Below are 24,355 nucleotides of genomic sequence, written 5' to 3'. Positions count from 1 at the left end.
CTTGCTATTCCCGCTCCCTAGCTCGTCTAGCACCACGTAATTTCCACAACGGCAGAGACGTGCACACAAGTACCACAGGAAACTAAAAGTGGTGCCCCTATGTTAGCATAAAAAAGGCGTAAACATTTCAGCGATTACAACTGGACCTAGGTTCAATTAAAACCGCAGGATGTCGAATGGTATTGTTGAGGTCTAACACATTGTTTGAAAAAGGTCAGATGATTAATCTGCATTTCGACATAGCCCAAAATAAGGCTAACTGATACAAAGACATCGGACCGGACAAGATCTAATCACCATGCTTCGCGACAACTGCAGCCCCCCACTGCAAAAATCGTAAAGGCCGTCCTGCAAACATTAAGAGGTTCTTCAGCTGCCCGCTAACACAAACTTTAGCACACAAATCACATGTTTTTTTCCTTCCTTATCGATCTAAATTAGCGGCCACATTGCTGCAATTTTGAGACCTGATCAGACCATTCCTTTGAAACCAATTGTCGAAGTTTCGGCGAAACGGGTTCAAACATTTGGGCAGAGTTCGTCAATCACGGAAGGGGCAATATTGTGGACCAATGTAGTATGATTCTTTTCACTTCAAACATTCTATCAAGAACAAGATTAGGCTAGACCGTGAGCTTATTGCCAGTGCTCTGCCCAGCTGTATTATATGTACGCCACACATTTAGCTGTTGATATTTGGAACGGTAAAAAATAAAAAAAAATATAATCTTTTGGAGTGATTCTACATAGGGCTCTATTTAGTGTCGTCCTAGTTAATGGGTCGTTACATGCTAGCGGTTCTGACCCTGCCCAAGTAGTTCGGAGAAAGCGCCCGTAACATAACTTTTCAGTGCAAAATTGTGGTATCGCGTGTTGTATTTAGCCTGAGGGACCAATTTGTAAATACATTGAAATAATAATTGAGAGCGCAAGAATTACGGGCTGCTAGCAAATATAGTTAAATACACCAAGTTGTTTCTTGTTAGCGTATTTGTTCTTACCGTCGAATCGTTGAGTCTACCGTCAGATGGACCTTTGGCAATATCTCGAAAACACGCTAGCTGCATAAATAAAAGGACAATATTGCTGGGAAAGCAGTTACTTCCGACTGCTGACTGTGGTATTGACACCAAACCTATCGACTGACTGTAGATAGTTAAGATTGACTGACAATTCATTTTGTATGAAACGATCTCCAGTCTTATTGTTCACCCGTTGAAGATAACATTGCATCGTTGCTCTCTCACTGTCTACATGACCAGCGGTACAAAGCCGGACAATACCTTTAAAGGCCACTAATGAACAAACAAAACAAAAGTCAGTCCGTTCGGCTGTAATAGCATTTCACATCTGCATTGTAACGGACATATATGTTATACAATATTATTATAGCGTACGTTTACGAGCAGAACTTGGACGTTAAGCTAGCTATAAGACGCCACCAACTTTATAGAGCGTTAAGTATAAAATGAGAGTACTACCCTGTCCTGCATTTTCATTTTATTATACGTCTCATTTAGCCGCGTTCAAAAAGCGTACCCTTTGCCAAATTCTGAGTAGGAGATACGAGGACTCTACCTCGCTCTTCTTAATCGGCTACTGTTTATTTGTATAAAATCAGTAGCCTCAAAACGATACTTTTAGATCGCTAAGTGTCTGGATAATTTCTAGTTGACTTTCATGAATTCTATCGCATCAATTTCGTTTGCAGATTTGGGCGGTGAGGCAGGGCTTGTCCCCATCGCAGGTGTCCGCTTGGCGGATGGCTTTTTTGATTATTCAGCAACAGCCCCGGCGTCACGAAGCTTTACGCTAAACACGTTGGCGTTCCGCGATGGCGACGTGGCTTTTCATAAAAATGCACACGGGGCAATGCTCTCTACGCAACATCGTTTACAGCCAACAACTAACGTGCAGTTGCCACATATTAAACAGGAATCCTTCAGCGATTTGGTGTGTGAGAGTCCGCTGACGACTGCGGTCGACCAGACGGTCGCGTCCCATAGTATGTCCCGGAACGGCCACGCCGTACCAGATTTAGACGCGTCACTTTCATCGTCATCTTCATTACTGACCTCCTCGGCAACCTCGTCATCCACGACAGCATCGACCAGCGAGACACAACAGCACTCGAGTCCGGGAGTAACACAGGCAAGCAATGTGGGGAGTGAACTTCATATTCAGTCCCGGAGCGCTCAGTTATCATCGTCATCACCATCTTCGCAGCCTCGGCGTACGTCCTACCAACGTCAGCAGCAGTTGCAAATTGCGTTGCAGATAGCGTCAACACTAGGAGACGTCTGCCTTCCATTTTCTAGTCAAGGTACAAGCCATATACACACATGACGTATGTCAGATACCCTTCTAGGTTGAGACACAGTTTTCCCTCCATGTTCTTTTACGCGTTTGACATAGAAAAGTTATATAGATCCAACCACGCACAGAAGACTATGAAAGAACAAGGGAGTAAATTAAGAGTAAAACGGAGATTTCTATATCAGTTACTAGCTACCACTCGTTCGTTATCGTGAAAAATGAATACCTTCAAGTAGGAGATGAGAGTAGGGAGCCAAAGACGCAACGTAGTAAAAAGTGACAGAAGAGTAGTTGAGAAAGAAGTTAACGGGAAGGCTGAAAAAAGGTAAGTTCTCATTATTTGTGAAGCCTATAAGGGCGACGATGGGTAGCGGCTGAGGGGTTTCAACGTGATTTCAGGAGCGGTTTACTGTTGCAATCCTTGTTTATCTGACCTGATTGTATCTGTTCCTGTCCCCTGCCTTGTTACGGTGCGCACAACTCTGTTCCGATTCCCATAGCGGCACTGTCTCATATAGTCAATGTCTCTTAGAACGAAAGACACGAGTGTTCCGTTCGTCTTGGTAGAGTGTAGGGGTGGTCGTTGGAGTCATTGGACTCGAAAGGTGTAGTACACAGTTCCGTTAGTGCGCCATTACGACGATCAAGCGATCGGGTGAACTGAAGCACTTACTACAAGCTTGGCTCAGAATGATTTTCTCTACTTGTGATAATGATGCCAATCGCATGTGGCAAATATCAAACATACATAAGAACAGGCCTTTCTCATTATAAGGTTATTAAACGGTGGCGAAAGCAGGTCCTTCGCTGTACCCTATTCATCGGGAGATCATAATGAGTACACGCTTATTAAAGCCTTTTCCTCGGTACGAATCGTTTCACGGACTAAGCGCTGCTTGTTTCCCGCGAAACAATACAGGTTTAGCGACTACGCTATATTCTGTGTCGTGTTTTTAACAGGCCTCTAGTATAGAACAAACTCGACTGCTTGTTGAACGTCCTCGATTATATCACTTCCTGAGTTATTTGAAAATGCCGGTCGCTTTGCGGTCGGTAACAATTCTAAATTGGACTAGTTGCATATACCATTAGTTATAACAAATTCCGTCGTCCGCTAGACCGTAATGTTGTTAATCAAGGACCATTTTGCTCTCATGAGTCGGAGTAGGTCTACTTTCGTTGCTTCCAGAAAGAGATTAGCATTCGCGAGCGAATGATACAGCCTTCAATCTAGGGTAGTGTGGAGATGAACTATTTGATACAAGCCTATGTTTCATCGTGTCCGAAATAGTTGGTAGCAATAATATCGACTATATTACCCCAACGATCAAGTACCTCTATTGCTAATCAGTATTCTTTTTGGAAAATTCCACTTACCCCCGAGTAATCGAGCCATGGCTAGCCATCGATCAGTGTATGATTATTTGATAGAAACGTTCGTTGACAAAACTTTGGATCTAGAAATCATCGCCCCTTTTTGAAGACCGCCTGAACAACTAAGTGCATCATTTTATGATATGGATCATCTCAGATAATGATCAGCTAATTTCAGCTTGGTCAGATTGTCGGAAAAAAGAAAAACATTTTTTATCATAAGCAGAATACATAGGACTAATATAAATGCATTTACTCTAAAGCGTCTAACGCACTTGAGCATCATTGGAGGCTAACAATAGCATCGTCGTTGCTGTTGTACATTGTATCCTGTTCAATACTGCGTGCGATCATTGTATTGCTACGCAAACTTTTATGGAACCACTTATGGAAAGGGCAACCCGCTAGAAAGGGACCTAATTATGTGTATATACTGATTAACGTTTGTTTTTTTATAGGTTTGTACTCTTGCCTTTCTCATACGCAACTCCCTTATAATACCTTTTGTAACCTGGAAAATTGCTTATCACGTTTGCTAGGGGCTGGACTTTATACAAAGGCTAATGTATTGTACTATAAATGTATACGATGTATGTAAAGGAGCCATTCGATCCTCGTCTGGCCCGTAGCTTACGGCAGAATTACTGTTGTTTGTATGAGAAATTAGACTTACCGGCACCGAAAACTGATTTTAGCTGGAAACAAATTAATTGCTGCTTGTGTTGTCATGTTGTGTATCTGTCAATTCTAAATTCAAGGTTGTTAGTGAGTAAAGAAAGGTAGTTGCTTTAAGTACTGTCCACAAGAAAACGAAGACGGGGCATATTTAAATTCGACCACCCTATCTCTTCCAAATTTCAACGAAGAATAGGCTATAGGTGTATAAGTAACTGTGTAATGATTTACGTGATTTCGGCAGCATGCCTATTCGTTCTTCGAACTATTCAAGCTAACACTCTACTATGTGCTACAAACATCGACATGGGACGGTCATGACAGTATCAACATTGTGCCGTATAGTGGAAAGCCACTGCTAATGGGAGCTTAGCGCGGACTTACAACACCAATTTGATTGCGGCCTTTTTGGGACCGGTCAATTGGGCGGTCGGGTCATCGGGTAAACCAATTTTACTATCCATATTATGCATGACGGAACAGTTCGGTGCACTGCATAAGCAGCTCAAAAGGGGCACTTTCGATACCGAATAACAGCTTTTCCGTGCACAGACCGCGTTCAGTGTTACTAGTAATGCTTTGTCTATAATGATTGCATATAAAAAAAATTAAGATGTTTGATAGCTCGAAGGACAAATTACGAGGCTAGATACGCCTAAATGTGACCCCTTATCCAGAAAAGCACGGAGACTATTCAATGGGAGAGAGCCAACATTGTCTTTCTTAGGCCTTTTGAAAGCTGCTATGATACAAGATAGCGGCGATAAACGATGTTAGACTAGATTCCTTATATTCTCATACTTATTCTTCTATTTTTTTTTTTTATTTTTCATTAGCTGTTTCAAAGGGAGTCGTCTCTACGGGAATGGTGTCACTGGCCGCGAGTGCCGGCCCATCGGGGTCTGGCCACCACACAAGTCACCACGGGGGTCACCATGGCCCCCATGGAAGTGGTCATCATTCTGCCACGTTAGCTGGTAACAATCAACGAATCCAGCGCAATATCGCTGAAAAACAACGGCGGGACAAATTGAACTCGTCTATTTCGGAGCTGGCCACCATGGTCCCAATGGTTGGAATGTCAAGCAAACGGCTAGACAAAACGTCCATACTTAGGTAAGTTATATAGTTTATTAGTTGACAACTTGATTAGATTGAATACTAGACCGCGGAAAATCATTAAATTTTTTACAGTTAAACGATGTCTAAATATGGGCCTGAACCCACTACGAAGTGTTCTTCTTCTATACGAACACAAAACAACCAGTTGTAGTGGGTCGGTAAAGTACGTATACGTGTATCGATCATCTCGGGCAATTTTTATCATGGCCCTTATGATTATCTGCGATTTTGTGCCCTCACAAAAAATATCCTATGATAAAAATCATATCTGCGAACAATAATTTGTACCAAAAATTTTACAAACGTTAACTTATTTCGAGCTTACCTTCAAATCGAGCTTAACTTTTTAGAAATAGCCAGATCTTCGCACATATTGATTTTTTTCATTTTCTTCAGTAGAGTGAAGTATGATGTTGGATATAATTGACTCGAAAAACAATTAAGACTTTTCTTTTTTTTGGCAGTGTTTTCGTATTGCTTACTGCTTGATCTTACGATTGGCCTCATATATCCAAAGAATTTTTAAGTTATTTCACCTCAAAGCGGTGCAACAACGGTAGTAACTTAAGTAGTGACGGCTGAGTTGGACCGGAAGCACGGGGCAATTGGCGCAGATGTACGTGACACCTGCTACAGCTTCACAGGATGACGTGGACGTGGTAGTGAAATAATAATCAAAGGGATAACAATTGATAAAATAGACTAATGCAACAAAGTAAAAGAGTGACTCGAACATTCAGTGGATTTAACTAGAGCAAGCTGATAAACCGTAATGAGAACTCCGACAGCTGGAGAAAGGGCGTAGAGTAAGAAGAAACACTGTAACTAAATAGTGGGACCGGTATAACAAGACGATAGGACAGTATTGGACAAGGGTTGAGAAGTCGGCTCTAAATGAATCGGGCCTAAAGTGACTAAGCAGGGATAACAAGGTAGCATTGGTTATTGTACGGTACGCGCAGTTAGTTTTTGGAACTTCGGTGTTTATTGTAAAAATGGGTAGACTTTGTATGTCTATGGTGATCCTGTGTGCGAACCGAATCAAGCGCGGCAGCTCGTCACGCATCTTCTAAATTAGTGCATGCGAAGTACGCGGCCAGGCGCATTCAGGCGAGCGACTTAGGACTAATTTAGCTTATCTGTTCGAGTGATCTAGGAAATAGTTGAGGGTAGTCCGTCTCTTTCATATGCCGAAGCTGATTCCGTATTACATCAGTTTTTAGTGTTGAAGAAAAAAATCATAATAGAATACCACTATTACCTTTACCTATACAAGTATCCGCCAGATGGTTGCGTTGTCCAACTCACATGTTTTGAAAGGTCACCATCGGGTCAGGGCCGCTTAGATTACCTTCTATTTTACGTACGCGGGCTACGTCCCGCAATAACTGTCCATCCTTCCTTCCTAGTTAATTTACTCAGTGCAAAAAAATTCGTAAATGCCATTGGTATGTATAAAACGACATCTTATATTAGTGGATGTATAAATAGCAGAAGGAAAAATGTCGTCTAATTCAAATAAGTAAAATCTATGTTCTCGATCCAGCCTTATCGTTAGGACCAGTTTCTTCTAAATGGGTCGTGCTTTAACTGTACTTACTATATTATTAATTAGAGTGCTTATTTATATTACTAGCGTTTTTGACCGTTTTTTTTTTTAATAAACTTATTGGCATCCATTTTGACGGAAATAACGCCAATTGGAAAGGCAGAATATATGCAGTAATAACATTTTTAATAGCAGTGACTAGAAATGATTTTGTCAGATCTGGCTGTTCAAACGCCTACTGGCTAAGGGAGTAAAATGAAAATAAAAAAAAAAAAAAAAAAAAAAAAAAAGTAGAGTGCCTATATCACCTTAGATACTAGTCGGAACTCGTTCAGATGATATTTCATACAGTTAATCACTGTGCCATTTTGAAATTATCTAAATAAAGGCACTTAGCATTGAATGAAAATAGATCTCTGTTCACAGTACGATCGATCTGCTTGTCATATGCTGAACAGGCTTAGCGCAGGCCATCTTCGGTTCCATCAGACCCAGCTGGTGAGTAGGTTGGATTTTCCCGGCGTGATTCAGGACAACCAGAGTGCTGGACCTATCCGACGAAGGAGACGTTGGCGACCCGCCTATGTCAATCATAACCATCTACGGGAGCTGATCGATGCTCTTGAAGGCTTCGTTCTTGTGACTAATATGCATGGCAAGATCATCTACGTATCGCCAACGGTGGAAGGTTTTCTCGGCCATCAACATGTGAGTCAACTAGAGGACGTGCCAATAGTAAGGACGTTTCTAAGATTTCGCCGACGTATGGACAACACTTGACGGATACGTACGAAACAACTTCTTTCTCATGGAATAGATTGTCAAATACTGGAAGCCACGCGTGGCGAATAAACCCAGTTTGCGAGAGAAATCTTATCTACATATATCAGAGATTTTTAATAGGTTTAAAAGTAGGAAAAAGAAATTATCTTGTTCTGCGAAACGTCATTCAGCTAACTAGGTAGACAACGAGCGATACGCGACATGCTTGCATCGAGCGTCCTATTCCTACCCTAATCAAACGTTGTGCCTAGTCGTTTGAAAGGCAGCAAACTCGATAGCGGACTGCTGCTGCTGCTGCTGCTGCCGCCCGATTAAATGGCAAAGCTTTGTGGATTTTCTAACATTAATTTAAATAATGTCTGCTTAAATATTTGTTTGATGCAGATCGAGATGATCGGCCACTCATTATTCACTTTCATGCATGCAGCGGACGTAAACAATGTCCATATGAAACTACAATCACTATTTTTAGCAAAAGAACAGTATCGACTGATCGGCGACCAACTGGTGTGCGACGACGTCTCGTTTTTTTGCCGAATACGTGAAAAAACTCAACCACGATCTGAAGTCATCACGTATCAGGTTGGTGACGTACTTTGTACTCGTAGACAGTAACTGATTTGGGTTGCTGATCACAAATAAATGCACATGTATTGCTATGATGCAGCTACAGTTTCAATGGACATCGCCTCTGAAAATTGATCGAACAATGTTTTCTATATTTAGGAAATAAAAAAAAAAAAAAGAGCCCATAATCTATCGTCAAATCTAGAACCTTCTCGTAGGCTGCGTTTGTCTGTGATAACTTCAATATTGGTCATTTATCTGTTTCTATAAATATACATTTATTTTTTGCACCACAAACGCGTTACCCCGATGTGTAAAATCCTATTATTTTTTCGCACAGGCAATCTATGCGATTGGACGTATCGCAGGTCCAGCTAGGTTCGAAGAGAATAGCGGTATGGGAAGCGCTCACAGTACAGCTCTGGCTCATAATTTCAGCCCTGCGAGATTTTTACTCAAGACTTTCGTTCGCATTTTGAACGCTTCACCCTACAAAGAGCTTTCACTCACCGACGCTAACCGAGTAGGTTATCAGGGACTATTTTATAACTGGTTAAAGTTTTACCGCTGAGATTCAATTAATCAGGTAACTAGAAGGTGAAATTCATTTAAACTGTAGGAAAAATGCCCGACCTTCTAATGCACCGCAGGAGCGTCTCACGATATACGAAATAGCGTTGCGAAATACGTAACAATTAACGTTGACTGAAGATCTTCCACTCTGTCCTGTCCCTGACTGAAAGTAAACTCTACAGACCTGACAGTTGTGCGCTTATTTACTATTTTATTACATATATCGCACGTACCCACTGAACTCATAGACAGTAAATCGTAACGTCTTCTCCAGTTGTCAAGATACTGTGTTACTGTAACATGTTTGGCCGTTACTCGCAGTAATTACGTAGTGGCCTAGGTTCGAATCGTTTTGAGAGCTTTTACGTCAAGTACTCAAATGCCATTGAGTACTTGACGTAAAATTTGAAACGTTGTTGAGATGATGTTAGGGTTAGATTAATTTTGAGTCGTCGCTATACTATGCCAGTAGGTCATTGACGGGACGGAAAATAAACAGCAAAGGTTTTTATTTGCTTGAATGAAAGTAAGACTCCTTTCAGCCATCAACTTTTAATTAAGCACCGTTGAATAATGAAATCCAGTACTGTATGAAATTATAAGGCGAAGGCATCTCGTGAAGTTTCGTTCAAAAGAAACACCGCAAAACTGTGCTCACCTCTTCCTGGTATCGTTATCGAACATCGCCATTTTGGCTGTGAGCTAAAGAGTCTTCACATATATAATAACAGTATGTGAAGTCTACTAAGGCACTTAGCTTGATTTCCTGCTACGACTGAACCCGGCTAGTTTAATACCATTTGAGCATTATATGCGTGGCAGATTTTCGTTTCAAATGTTTGTTTTCTGTGTCATTTCTTAACATTTACAATCAAATTAACAACTGGCTAATTATTATAGTTATGTGGTTATTGACTAAGCGATTCAAGCATAATTTGCCCGTTTCTTAATAAAAATTTCCCTCTCAGGTAGTTGAATTGAAGAAAATAATGCTTTTCATCCTTCGTTCCATCTTCCTGCCTATTCTTGTTACAACACATAATAACAATAGTGATATTAAATCTGGATAATTTTCATCGATCGGGTATTCTGTGTCTTTATATACAGTTTCTGTCATCTTGTTCCATAAAGTAAAATTTTCACCACTACCGTCTGCCATGGCTGCTGTTACACTATTGATGTGAGTCTATCTACGTAATTAATCGTTCGTTTTTTGTTAACTTCAAATATCGTACGGGAAACTGGACAGCTTTTGAATGATTTCCCTGTTTCAGAAACGATTTTCCTTGTATTATTATGATGCAATTGTTTGAGGAGAGAAGGTTAGCCGACGCCGAATCTTTACCTCTATAGCAATCTTCGTAACGCTGTTTTGCCCACCCTTCTAACCTTGAAGAGACTGAAAAACTTGCTTTTCCTGCTTTGTTAAGGAGCATCGCTGATTTGGCCAATATTTTGTCTCTATACACCTGATCGTTCGTCTGGCGAGCGTGCGATCATAATGCCCTTGGCAACTGGTATTTACATATCATGCCTTTGTACTATTTTATCCTACTCTTCGGGCCCCAGTAGTAGACAAATGAATACGTGAAAGATTTCTGCCGTCGATCCTGTGCTATCCGCAATTATGGTGATCGTACTGTTGCGAGTCCTTCCTTATGCCAGTCAATCCCAGCGGCAATTGCTCATGACTGATGTCATCCAATAGGTGGCTGTCATAACACAGATTACCCCTTAGTAGAATCGGTTTAATGATACCGCTTTTCTTTTGCTTCCTTTGTTATATAACAACTTCTTTTTTTAGTTTACGAATCTTGGTAATCTCTACCTGTCCTACTTCCTACTGCTTGGTCATCTGAAGGACGAGTTATAGGTGCGAAAAAAGGCAACAAATACAAGTCATACGCGATGCCATCTCCGGAATTTCATAAGTCTCCACATCCTTATCTTACCCTTTACTCCACACACTTGCTGATATTTTACAGATCCATAAACTACGCTTTGCCCCTTACCAGTTAGTCCGCTTGGGGCTTCTGGATAAATCCTTACTGAGTGGTCACTCAGTGGACCCCATATGTTCCTGAACATCGATCACTCTCCTCACCCCCCTGATCTTCATTACCAGTTATCGCACCAGAGCCTAAATAATCATCTTAAAAAGCTTATCTACTTACTCCTTAATTGTTGTTTATTTGACTTGTTCATACATTCTTCCGTCAAGCCCCTGCGATTGCGTTTGTTATAGGGCGTCACCTAATATTAGGTACTTGCCTATATATATATATATATATATAGGGCGCCGTGGCTTGCCCTACTTGGCTGTGCCATGAACAAAATGTTTGCTTTGAGTTGAGTCAAAAAAGAGGCATACATACGTCCTACGAACCCTACACCCTGATTCATGTAAGACCTTTAGAAGGAAAGGCGGTGACTATTTAGGCAGGCCAACATTACTAGTGCCATCACTCTAGAACTGCATATGTTTTCGATGAGATACTACCGACACTCACCATAAACGGCATTCTCATTCTTGCTCATTATGTGTACTTGATGTCAGCTTGTTTTGTTTTCTTACCTTATATTTATGCGTTACGTACGCTGACGTATAGCCATATGTACTGCATTAAGTTGCCCTGCACGGTTACCATTAAAAACAGGTCGCCTGACGATTTATATCGGTGGCCAATCGCGGTAGAAAATAAACCTGTGGAGCCGTTACGGCCTTCGCTAATAACACAAACTTTATGTCGAGCCAGTTTTCGGAGAGTATTTTGCGCTCAGGAACTACTTTAGGAGCAGGCGGCGCCATTCGGTGCTACGTTACAAAATGAGTGTATGTTTTAGCAGTGCCTGAAGCTCACTTTCGTGATTTCGTGGAACTCAATAATGAATTCCGGCGCATAATAAAAGTCATATATTGAGCATGCACCCAACCTTGTTTTGAGAGTCACCTTTTTACACCATCGTTCAATAGATCATTTTTAACATTTAAGGGCAATTTTTTTTAACCCGAATCAGCTCTGAGTTGTTCCGGTTATCGTTTCACCACTGGGGGCGCAGCTTTAACGGTTGTATCGACGGCTGCCAGTGTCGCTGTTATAGTGATCGTTGTTGACCGATAATAAGCTTCCAACAGTTAGCCTGTATGGCGGCGAGTGTTTCCGTTAGCGTTCGCATGGAGTTTATGGACAAGCTTCAGATTTACACCGATGTTGCCCGATGAAAACGTCGTTGTTTCCCTCTACCACACGATTCGCGAAAAATCGGGACAAATAAGAATCGCTTAAAACAAGGCATACGTAGAATTACGCGCTGATCTATTCTATCGTTAACGGCTTTTTGACAATATAGGACGAGTACGTGACACGTCATAAGTTGGATGGTACAATCATCTACGCAGACCATCGTATTGGTGTGGTGACGGGCCATCTCCCGCACGAGGTCATTGGGGTGTCTGCCCACAAATACATGGACCCGTCAGATGTTGTTATTGCCCTATTTGCCCAAAAACAAAGTAAGTACCTTTTGCTTAAATTCACGCTCATCTGCAGAAGGACAGTACGTACAGACAAAATGACGCACAAATCAGAATGATATGACAGCAACGTTTCTGATATGCGTGCCGTAAAAAGCTAAGAACTGCCATTCACAGTATTGTGTACTATGCGCACTGTTTATAGAATGCTTCAAGGAAATGAAATAGCCGCTTACCTGTCACAAAAAGCATAATATTGTTATAAGATATACGGCTCGAATACCGCAAATAAAATCACATAGTTTTTCATAGCATGGATTGTGCACATGGTACAAGTGGCGCCCTCTCTAAACATTTCCTGACGTGGTGACGAGGGGAACAATTCCCCAAACTCCCTGGGGTACCGGCTTTGATCTCTAGCTGAGACTAAACGGTTTTCCAAGCTCTTTAAATGTTTAATTTCAGCTAACCTCCCAGTTGTGTTTGACCAGCACGCATATCATTCAACGTATATTCGCGATTATATTTCCACCGTACCACATATCGGTTCGGTTCGGCCCTAAAGTCCGCACTTACATAGTCAAAAGACCCCCGCTGTTTTTAAATACTGTAAATAAATAAATTTAAATAGATAAAAAACTGTCGCTTGACTAGCTTCCAAGACTAACTACGGCCTGCAGCGTGTACATTAATAACCATGTCACCCCTAGCTTGTCCATGAGCTGCGTTGTGACTCCGAAGTCGACGCTATCGGTTATTGTTTTCAGTGTTAGCTTCGCACTCGGGTAAAGGCGTTGTTGTATATCGGCTTAGAACGCGGGGCGATGACTATATATATCTTCGTACCTCGGGTTACCTACACTATGATCAAACCACGATGCAGGTAGGTACGATGGGTACAGGTATTCGAACAGGAATTTCTGTCCCGTGAAGCGTTCAGTTATTGAACAATTTTTTTTTTATGCTCTTACATGAACGTATTCTGGAACGGCATTTTTTCGATGTTTGGTTTCAGTTAATTAGAAAACGTATAATGCCATCGTCTGTCGTCTAATCGAAATCGGGTGACGGTTTCAGGTTGACCACTTTGTGTGCGTAAATACGTTAATGTCGAAGGAAGAGGGTGAACGTGAACGACAGGAGTTATGCAACCGGTTTTCGCCACACATCAACTCAGTGACCGTTGAACATCTAAATGATTTCTTCAGCTCAGTCCATGCCCATACCCTCAGACGCATACAGCGATCCAAAGAATCCACCGAAATCAACTTAAACAAGCATGGTACGTTGCGTTTCAATATCAGCAGACACACATCTTGATGGTTTAATCTTCTTCATCGAACTATGGCACGAAAAACGCTCTTTGCCGGCTTTCGTACTAACTGCCGCTTAATCCGCTAATGACAGTTCCAGGTGGTTCTGCATGCGATCCGTTAGCGCTGGAGAACCTTGTAGAGCCCAATTTACTCCTCGGCTCGAATTGCTTCGTCAAACTCAAAACCGAGTATGATTCGGAAGATCTCGAGGAGATATCGGTAGGCCGAATGTCCTGCGTTCCTGACGGAGAGCGAGCGTCCTGTGCCTCTGGCGACACGAGCCATCCCGCTTGTTCGACGATGGATTCAAGTGCACAATCACTAATTCGTAACGCTGAATCATCCAGTCTCGTAAGCAGGTACAACTGAGTGTGTTTTCTTCTATGCAGGTCGTAAATCGGCTTCTACCTGTGTAAAAGCAAAGGTACTTTAATTTTCCAAGTGCGAGTTCTGGTGGAAATTAATATTGTGTCTTCTATAATTACTATATTCGCTCCACGAATAAAAGAGACGAACCCAGAAAGGGTTGTGGGGTCTATGTCGACTGCCGCACTGAATTAGGACATACCTTTTTTTTCGCGCAGGTCAAACGATGGTGTAGAGGTTTCAAACCTGCCCGTTATGCCAAGTACGTCGCCCGTCGCTTCCGATGCGAGAATCGGAATAGGCGTAGAAGTCACACAATTTACGCAGGGCCAGTTTTCGTCGAATGTCAACGTTCGTCAGCTGATGCATAGCCGACAGTCGAATCAGCAACACCTGCAACAGCTGCAAAGTAGAAAGGCTAAATGGAACAGCTGCAATTTTCAACGTAAGAATACACAGTAGATTCTTGAATCAAATTCGATTTACCCTTGGAGCGTACGGGCGGCGCTTGTCAGAGCTAATCGTCGAAAAAAGGCAGACTAGACATATGGCCAACATGAATTGGATTTGTTGGAAAGGGAGCAAATCCTAATATTTCTCGATAAATAGGTGCATTTCCGGCGCGTTCATAAAAAATTGGGTAATTTAAGGTATGACTGTGCTAATTGAGTTACTCAAGTTATTAGCTAAGATCTCTTCAATTATCCATTATAGTCTATTTATTGGTTCAGAGGCTTCAATGAAAGAAGCACTGACTTGCTTAGTTAAGTTAGAAAAAATGGTGTTCTGCTTACGAGAACCTCGAAAATAATGCCAGCACTTCAGCGTTGTCTTCAAGCCCTATCACGCTTTCATTCAGACTTTCAACGTCGCAGATGATGACTTTATAGAGCAGATACCATAAAGGACACACAGTAGCTAGACACTTGGCTAGTTTTTCCTTCTGAAAGAAAAGAGACATAAAAATCGTAAAATTCATAATTCTCTTTACACGACTTCTGCAAATAAACGACGAGATATCTACTGAATTAGTTATTCAGTAATCACAAAGGGGGTTATGTCCACTGGTAAACAAGACGCAAATTTAGGGTTTCCAAAGAAATTAGATTAATTTGAGCTAGTGCAAAAATCGGCTTCCTAGATATAACGATATGTTCCAATACTAACCCTATCCTTGTTAGCGGGAAGCCTATTTTTTTTTTAACTTCGAATCCAATCGATATTTGAACCTTCTATAAGCCCGTTTCGGCACCCCGGTTCCTTTCTCCTTATGCTTCATTCCAAATTGATGTTTCTGTCATGATTCTAGGCTCTGTGTTAACCGCCGTTGGAACGCATCATCGGAACTCATCGGGGTCGAGCATAGGCTACGCCCCGTCAGGATCGCCGTCGTCAATCTGTTCATCGCCCGTCGATGATGCCGTTCATCGTAACATGTAAAGAACAGCATTACAAAGAAGTGTACATTTCACTTCATCCACCCGTAAAACGCAACGTTCAATGCATCATTCAATCACAGCGGCACATTATCGCGGTAATCTTCGATATCATATCTGTTTACTGCTTCCAGCTGATCTACAATCATTGACCGGCAGCTCGTCGTATCAACCGATGGTTAGTTTCAGGCTAACTCGTAAATTCGTGTCGGCAAAAAAATCAGCGACATTCTGAGCAAAGTATCTCAAAATCAAAAGGCCAGTTGCGATGCCGTGTCAGTAGAGTTGACGCAGAAAACACTCTACGTAATCCTGTTTATTAGACTCAAAGATATTGTCATTGCTCAATACCGAAAATTCGATACCGTTACCAATTAATGCTCTTTTCCATCGAAGTTATTGGCATCGACTTCCCGTCGTGTCTGTTCGACGAGTCTTTGACTATTGTTTTGGCTATTACATAGTGTGACAAGACTGCGAGACCAGACGAAAATTCACTCAATAAGCGTCGTTGTTCCGCATGCAAACAAGACAAAAGATTAGAGCTATTTTACACACAGAAGTAAATGATATTCTAAAGTTAGATTACGCATGGGGCCTTGCGTATATTTGTATGCCGATGGAAGCCCCCCTCGGCATCTATGATTCTTATCATTGTACTATCATCTTTGCAGTAGAAAAAAATTCAGTGGGGAGTTACTATGATGAATGTCACTGACGAACCAGTCTGAACGGGTCGGTCATAAAGTTAAACTGAGCTGAAAGCAAATTTAGATACTGTCCTCAGAGAATGCTGAAACCAGATTGTTGTAGATATTTTTCAGTATTTTAGCAGATCCGCGCAAAAAGAGATTGGAATGAAAAACCGTAACTTCGTGAAGTATATACATCGGTAGGTAAGATTAATACCTGTGTACTCGCACAGTACATAAAAATGCTCAGCTTCCGCCTTTTAATGGCCCTATATATTTAAGAAGCAGAAGAAAGATTTCAAATGATCCAAATGTATTTATAGCACCTCTATGAGAAACCATAAAACTTATATATCAGTTCTGTAATATATATGCATACATCTATGTATATATATTACCAAGCAACCAACAAGAAAAAGATACGGGGCAGGAAACTGAGATGAGGATAATGAAAATATGTATACAGAAGAGTGCATAGCCAACCATTCATCCACCCACCTTCACATATATACGAGTCCGCGTAAACGATCCAAGTGAGCAATCTAAACGTGAACTTAATGCATATGACTGGGGCAAAGGGGACCGAGTCGGAGACTGAGGATCGGAGGAACATGTAAAGGCAATACACACGGAGATTCTTCCGAGCTTTGAGTATCAAAATAGTTCAGATGCGGGAAAAGAAAACGATAACGGTGGAAGGACACGAGAAAGGGATATTGGAGCAGTTGCCTAACGTAGATGCGGTAACTTGTCCTCATCCGTTTGAACTTTTTTTGATTAATAATAAATAGTTATGAATTGAAGGTGAACTAATAAACTGCATGGCCAAAAATTGCATTGTACGCTAAATATCTTTTGGTAGATGTATGTGATTAGGTGAAAATGAGCTTAACATGTTTTATCCGTTACTCGTGTATACTATCATATCGCAGACATTTCATGTACTGAAACTTGAATAGGACTCTAGATAGATGCAGGCAGGATCGGAACCACATCAGCTTCTTCCTAACAGCAAATAGTTAACATGAATGAGCCAGCATTGTTAAGGGCGAGTGAAGATAATGCATAGCAACACATACATTTTGTGCAGACCTTTGCTCTGACCAGTAGTGCCAATCTTCCCTATACGCCTGCATACGCATTTGACGAAGCACTGACCGTTGGATATGTATGGGAGTTCTGGCGGTTTTGTCTGCGTAAACCCAGTTATGCCGATCTGATGAGCGACTATTTCCGACATTTGTGTCTGGACATGTTGGCTTTGGTGTGATAAAGCGTTACCGTAAAGCTGGCTTCAAGATATCATTCTCTCAAACGACCGTCTTCTGGTCGACAATAGAACGCGACGTTTTCGCTAATAGTGGCGATAGCGGCAGTTATCACAGCGCAAACACTAACGTACTGATAAGCTGTAACAAAACTCTACGATATGTAGAACTGTAGCGATCGAATTAAAATCAAAGGGATACAGAGAACATGCTTAGACCATTGTTACAGGTATATCGTATCTACGTCGTGTATACCTACATATATATATATAGATTTATATAATATATACTATTTATTTTCCTGTTGTTAGTGTGCACGAGATTTTTATCGTCATTATTATCTGGTGATGAGAGGAAAAACATCGTACATGTTGCAGGCATTATCAGATTATTCGCGTCGTTAAACCCCCCTCAAAAATACATATGTATAAGTATAAAGTATTTCCTCCGGGATTTGCGATACAGGAATATGTACATTGTTGTATGAATAATATGTAGTAAGAGAATCACTAAAAGCTAACATATTCTAGGGATGTCACGGTGTCGTGATATAACAATATATATATATATATATATAACCGCTTCTTGTAAGTGCTGAAAAATTATGAAATAACTTAGCAAGCTGTTGTTGTAGCAGATATAAATTATATAGCAATGGTACAAGAAGACAAGGCCCAACATAAAAGGGAAATATACTTGGTACTCTTATACCCACACAAACGCGCGCACACACAAAGATATGTGAAGTACATAGTATGTGGATACAGTTAGTGACCATATTGTAGCACAATGACAATAACGATAAATTGAGATGGATGATAATAGGAAGAAAGGAAGACGAAAGGAAAAATAAGGAAAGAAAAAATACCTGTATAGTTGAATTTTCGTTGATACGACTCCTGTGTGTGTGTGTGTGTGTGTATATATGTGTTTACATTTAAGCTCTGTCGTTCCACGTGCTCTTCCGATTCCGTCCCATCCAGTCGATTAGAAAAAGCAGACTTCAAAAACGACATGGATGAATATTTCTAAGCCGTCAGTTGAACAGATTGCGATTTCCGTTGCAAATCATTGGGGTACATAAATTTCTCCGCTGTCGTCGCGCATCAGTTAACGTTATACGCTAAACTAACAGGCAGTCATGGAAAAGACACGAGTTAGTGGCCTCTCCCCAGGAACAGATCTGCCTCAGCATAGCGCTTCAACGAATTCTATACCCTTCATCCTCGTCCACCCATAATCACTCATTTTCGTACATAATCGTCTTCTTTTCGTTCGCTTACAACCTATTCAGGTTACGTTTTTAATGGTTGACCAAATAGGATAAAATTGCCCCTTATCAAAACGAATTAATGTACGCTTGTTGTTTTCTATGGTTTTGCACAACTGTAGGGTGCAATACTGACAGCTACCCACCCGCACACATATAGACGCGAATCTGTCTAAAGTTATCAGCGATCTTTTCCTATGTACCTTGAATAGTTCGATTGCCAGGACGCGATTTATTGGAAACAATCGTTTATCTGATAGATCCGATAATGGAAAAGGTAAGGTCTTGGATTGGACGCACCATCCCGCTATAGGGGTCGCTTTAAAAACACGAATTGGATATTTCTATGCCACTGGACCCTCTTCCAGGACATAAGCTTGCTGAGATAAAATTTTCATTTTTAAATTATTGAGGACCATGAATTTATTCGTTGTGCCCAATCAGTTTTCGTTTGTTCTGCCATTCGTAGGTATCGTTTGTGCTGTACAGAAAGACGAATCTAATCACTGATGCTGTTTCACTACGCTACGCACGTTTCTGTTAAAGAACGTTCCCTAGAATTTCTAGTCTTTGATTGTAGCCGTTATGCAGAAACAAGCGTGGGTGGAAGCTCACTTTGCACGAATTCGGTAATTCGTAGAATCTTAAAGCTCCGTTATCCTAATTGACGATGGAAGCACGGTGAGCACACCGTACACTCGCACCTCTACTATCAAAATACATAGTCCGCTTTAGTAGCCTGATATTAGACTTGTTTTAGCCGCATCAGAGCTTCTTATTGTGACATTTATCTACCGTTACACCCTACTCTCGTTCTCAGAGCGAGAAGAAACGGAAGAATGTTGTTTAACGGATCCGGGTCCCAGCTTCAAAATGTCGTCCAGATGTTTCATGAAGCTCATTACACTGAGATTTAACTGACTACAGGTATGTCTGTGCTATTTAGCTTCGACTTCATATATTTATACATATGGATTGGGCAGTGAAAACGTTATGCTCAGCAGGTATTACCGCTGAATGTTTGGGTTTATGTATGTGTAGGAAAAAAGAGAGTTCGCTGCGGCGCTGAGGTTTATATAAAGAATTTATGGATGAATCGAAAGGACCACGGTCGTCCTTCTGTGTCGTTGGTTTTTCCGCAAAGCGGTTGATTAAAGAGGACTGTTTATTTCTTAGAGTCAAACAAGGAAGAAGGGAAATATAGAATATTTCTAAAAATAACCCCATTTGCTAGGATCAGAAATTTCTCTTACGATGGCATAAATTGCTTCTGCCAGGTGAAGTTAACATGACTGTATTAATTTGCATGTTTTTTTGTGGCAACGAAGACAGCTCGGAAAGGAACTGTATGGTGGAGCTCTTACTCATATAACGTAATCATAGTATATGTCTCATTTGGCGAAAATGAAACATACGCTGCTGCGACTATTCAACAATGATGCAATATGATGACAATTTATAGAGCAACTCTAATAGAACTATGGAAGTGAAAGGACTGCTAAGAAAATCTAATCGATACTATCAAAAGTTGTTTTGCCAAAGAAAAACTTGACACAATAATGTAATTTGTAAGTTTATTCGGTGTGCACACAGTTCTCTGACAGAAAAGCACAGTTATTATGTTGGCTAGGAACAATGTCGCTAATGGAGGCTAATTTACCCTTCAGCATTACTGCGACTTCACTTATAGTCTACCTCACGTCATTATGGTTAGTAAGCTATATTATATGTAATACCACCGTCGATTGGTAATTGTTGATTAACTGCTGATAAGATCAAGCAGGAGCCGCAGCAAATTCTCACATTGCTCGAGAACTTACTCCCGTAAAGAAACCTATGCTTAAAAAATGTCTCCATACGCCAAATCGAAAAGTACGCACAAATGCCAGTTACATCGTGGACAAAAATGCTATATATCAGTAAAGGAAAGACGTAAGTTATCCTACAGGTCGCCGTCCTTCTAAAGTTGATCTCTTTTAAGGAAGACCAAAAACTTTCATTCAGATTTTTCCCGTTCGAATAACCATATTAATTACACTTCCTATATTTTTCAATCGATTTGGCAATGAAACCTCCAGCTGAAAAACTCAGGGATCACTGGTTGAAGCCACGCCAGTGACATGTATTACGTAACAATTAAAAGGATAAGGTCTATTTTTGAGCTAGCCCTGGTACAGGAGTGTCCGAGGGTATGACATGTGATCTACCTCTTTTTGCTGCGACTTTTGCTGCTTCACTGAGATAATGGAGCGTCGGGCAATAAATGATAAATCATCATTCAATCGGGCAGATCAGTCAATCGGTCGTTAATGTCCCGGTGCTGATTCACCGGGAATAAATATACGTGCGGCGTGCCACACGTATTACTATAAAAACTCATCGAACAGTCTGAGGTTGGGACGCACGTTTCGATCGATTCTTGAGATCGGCAAAGACATTAGAATACTAATCATTTCCAGTTAACCTTCAGGCTTGACCGATCTCACTTTGTCCGTCTGCTCGGCCCGGCACTACACATGGCGAACCGCCCTTATATACGTAGATATTATACACAAATGTTAGTGTGCACTCGCGTTTTCGCGTGGACATTGAGCCCAACACAGGAAATACCGTCATTTTAGGAAGGAACAGGGTAACCGTATCATAGTAGACATAAGGACGACCCCAACAATAGACAACGTACGAGACTTGCTGATATTAACGCAATACGGTCAGAGACGATTATGATAGTGTGTTATCAGCTAACGACGAATACAAACAGAGATCAGCTTTGGCGGCCCGATGCGTTGTTATCTTGCGTTTTCCGTTGATTGTCTATTGGGTTGACCGCTAATGAATTCTTCTCGCTCGGGCCAGCTATTTGGTTGGCCCGGTAAATGTTTAAGGATTCATAATAAATGGCCAAGATCGACTGAGTCGAAAGGTCACGACGTAAAGGTACGGTGTACAGTAATAGCAAAAGCGAAGGCCAAAGAAAAAAACTTGGGCTTTAATTGCGATTTCGGCTTAAAAACACTAAATAACGAGCTACATAATTATTATTATAAAGTCACTGGCGTATGATCATTACCATTTGATTCACTCCGCTTTGCGTGTCAATAGAAAACTGCCGAGCAGAACTTTCAGTGTGCAAATTGTAACAATGGGCATCGTTGATTTATATAACTTACATACTGATCACACTAACATGATACGGTCATAAAGATGGCTTCACAATGATGATATGCTAAAAAGAGACGTAGACTCTGGGAATAGGCGTTGTTATGAGTCATATAGGGAGAAACTTAGAATTACGTTATTGGAGGGCGCCACGTTAAAACATGTGCCGAGGGCCATGGATGGAATCACTGCATAAGCTGTGATCAAAAATAAAAATAAACAATAATATAAAATATAATAATAGTACCAAGATTAGCCCTGCTAATGGCGCGGTGGCCAAATCGTAAGGGTCACCGTTCAGTGTTATAACACAAAGGACTAATGGATATGATACATTCGGATCTCTAGATGAACGATGACGAAGAAATTGTCGATACTCCAACACAAGAGTCTGCGCTGGTGGTTAGCAGATACCAATTTCTGAGCAATTCTTTCATCGATATGTAATCTTCGTCAAAATTAGGACAGGTCAATATGTAACCTTTTTAATCAATTAGGCCAAAAAGAAAAAGATGCTACTGCGGCAAGCTTCAAGCATCAACCGGCATTCAACGACGTCGTGTACAGTTTATCGATATGTGTATTGCTCAATGGGCAATGGCTTAAAGAGATCCTTGCGCCGCAACGCTTGCCTGGGTATCGTCAACACCTGTGATGGTGCGACATACACGTAGAGTGTTCGGCCATAGCCTCAGTACCTAATGAGCATTGCTTGTGTGCAGAATTGATGTGATTGATGGGTATGCGATTGATGCTAGACAGAGCAGTAAAAGTAGAGGAATATCTGATCTTGATATATATATGATTATGTTATTGCTGTAACAAGGTGAGACAATTTCGAAAAGTCGAAACATCGAGGAATGAGGCGAACCGGACACGAAACGGTGAGCGACAAATTGATATCTAATCATGTCGTTTAAAGAGAAACGCGAGGCAATGGAGGCAACAGACGAAAACAGTAACAACCGAAATAACAGTTAAAATGATAATAGTACCAATGGTAACGTTGTTATGGATGACTGAATGTGGAAAGAGCGAATTTCTGTCCTACTTATCGTAAGAAGAAGGTTTTACGAAAGACACTAATTGAGTGTTTTGACTGAAATATTATTACCTTTCGGTGTTTGTAGAGCAAAAGTGGCCTACGTTAAAGGCCGGATCCCCGGTGAGGAAACATGAAGGACCGTGACCAAGAATAATAAGGCCCCTTAGTGACTATGCTGGTGTTAAGCTATAATACTAGCAATGATTGAAATAACTGAAATGGTAATGAAGCTCACGATAACAACGGTGAATATAGAAAGATAAGAACTACCTATATATATAGAGATGACAATGATCTTGTTGTATTGTGTGATGATCGTGCGTCATCGGCCATAGGGTGCCGGCCGGCCGCCCAATATTGGGGGTAAAATACTACAAGGCTGTGTTTGCACTTAATGTCTACTACGTTGCATCTGTCATTGCTAATGCAGGACTACGAGGGGGGTATGTGTGATTAACTACATATGTGTACGTTTGTTATGGTGCTGTGTATATGAAAGGTAGAGAACGATAACGTTTGGGAGTGAGCGTGCATTCTTCAGCAATGCACGAGCAGAGAGTCACTGGTTCAGAAATAAACATGATGATACTGATGGAATAGAGAGATAAACGATTCAAGAGATAAGAACAGATGAAAGAAAGGAAGCAAATTTACCCTATATTGCTCAACGTAACCTTAAACTTAAATTGCGTACATTAATATATTCTCCAATAAAATTGTTTTTATTGTTGATTAATATGCGTTTTAATAAATAAATTTGGCTGCAATTTATTTATTTTAAATTATATCGTTTTACAGGAATATGTTCTTCCATAAAATGCTTATAGGTAAGGATTCATCAATATGATATGTCCATCCGAAGTTATTATGGTGGTTTTGAAACAGGCCCCTAACGTAGAATGATCGTACAAGCAAGCAAAAGTGAGCTAGGTACGTTATCAAAATGTCATGACATCGAAAAATACATATCATGTTTTTCATATAGAACTAAATAGATTTAGTTAGATACTTAGTACTAATTAACTCATCGAACGTTAGCGTAGTTCGGAAATTAGGATTATCTACCAGCAGCTCCTTGTGACAATGAGTTCCAGTCTTAGAGGCCTATCTAGACTTAAGAGATTAGTTAAAGCTCATAGGAGATTGCAAGTACCATAAGCTAACTCCTATAAGTATTTTTTTCAAATTTTTAAATCTACTTAAGTGCCTAATGAAAAGTAGCAACGAAAAACCAACTCTTTCGTCACAAGGAAAACACTGGAAAAGTGTACTTTGACGTGGTAACAACGCTTCAACAGCCCTCTTTAATTTTTAAATGGTTTTTTAGGCGCTGTATGTTGACTCTCTTTGTTGAAAAGTCAGTGGTTAA

The 24,355-nt window shown here is 40.8% G+C and overlaps 1 protein-coding gene across 10 annotated transcripts in view; it reads left to right on the top strand.

Moving 5' to 3' along the window:
* Window positions 1-17,081, top strand: part of LOC111255285 (neuronal PAS domain-containing protein 2-like) — a 154,062-nt gene extending 136,981 nt beyond the window's left edge. For 6 of the 10 annotated variants that reach the window (XM_086986690.1, XM_086986696.1, XM_022817077.2 and 3 more), the window contains 11 exons: window positions 1,712-2,323; window positions 5,202-5,481; window positions 7,495-7,744; window positions 8,204-8,401; window positions 8,727-8,909; window positions 12,311-12,473; window positions 13,202-13,317; window positions 13,512-13,716; window positions 13,842-14,109; window positions 14,335-14,561; window positions 15,426-17,081. In XM_086986690.1, coding sequence (XP_086842816.1) covers window positions 1,873-2,323; window positions 5,202-5,481; window positions 7,495-7,744; window positions 8,204-8,401; window positions 8,727-8,909; window positions 12,311-12,473; window positions 13,202-13,317; window positions 13,512-13,716; window positions 13,842-14,109; window positions 14,335-14,561; window positions 15,426-15,556 — 2,472 coding nt within the window. In that variant the 5' untranslated portion in view covers window positions 1,712-1,872 and the 3' untranslated portion in view covers window positions 15,557-17,081. The remainder of the gene's footprint in view (window positions 1-1,711; window positions 2,324-5,201; window positions 5,482-7,494; window positions 7,745-8,203; window positions 8,402-8,726; window positions 8,910-12,310; window positions 12,474-13,201; window positions 13,318-13,511; window positions 13,717-13,841; window positions 14,110-14,334; window positions 14,562-15,425) is intronic. The other 4 variants (XM_086986679.1, XM_022817082.2, XM_086986711.1 and 1 more) reach the window with 3 other exon arrangements.
* Window positions 17,082-24,355: the final 7,274 nt, after the last annotated feature.

Source organism: Varroa destructor, unplaced genomic scaffold, assembly GCF_002443255.2.
Source record: "Varroa destructor unplaced genomic scaffold, Vdes_3.0 BEIS01000001.1, whole genome shotgun sequence".
Classification (NCBI taxonomy): domain Eukaryota; kingdom Metazoa; phylum Arthropoda; class Arachnida; order Mesostigmata; family Varroidae; genus Varroa; species Varroa destructor.
This window is presented reverse-complemented; position numbering and strand designations above follow the sequence as displayed.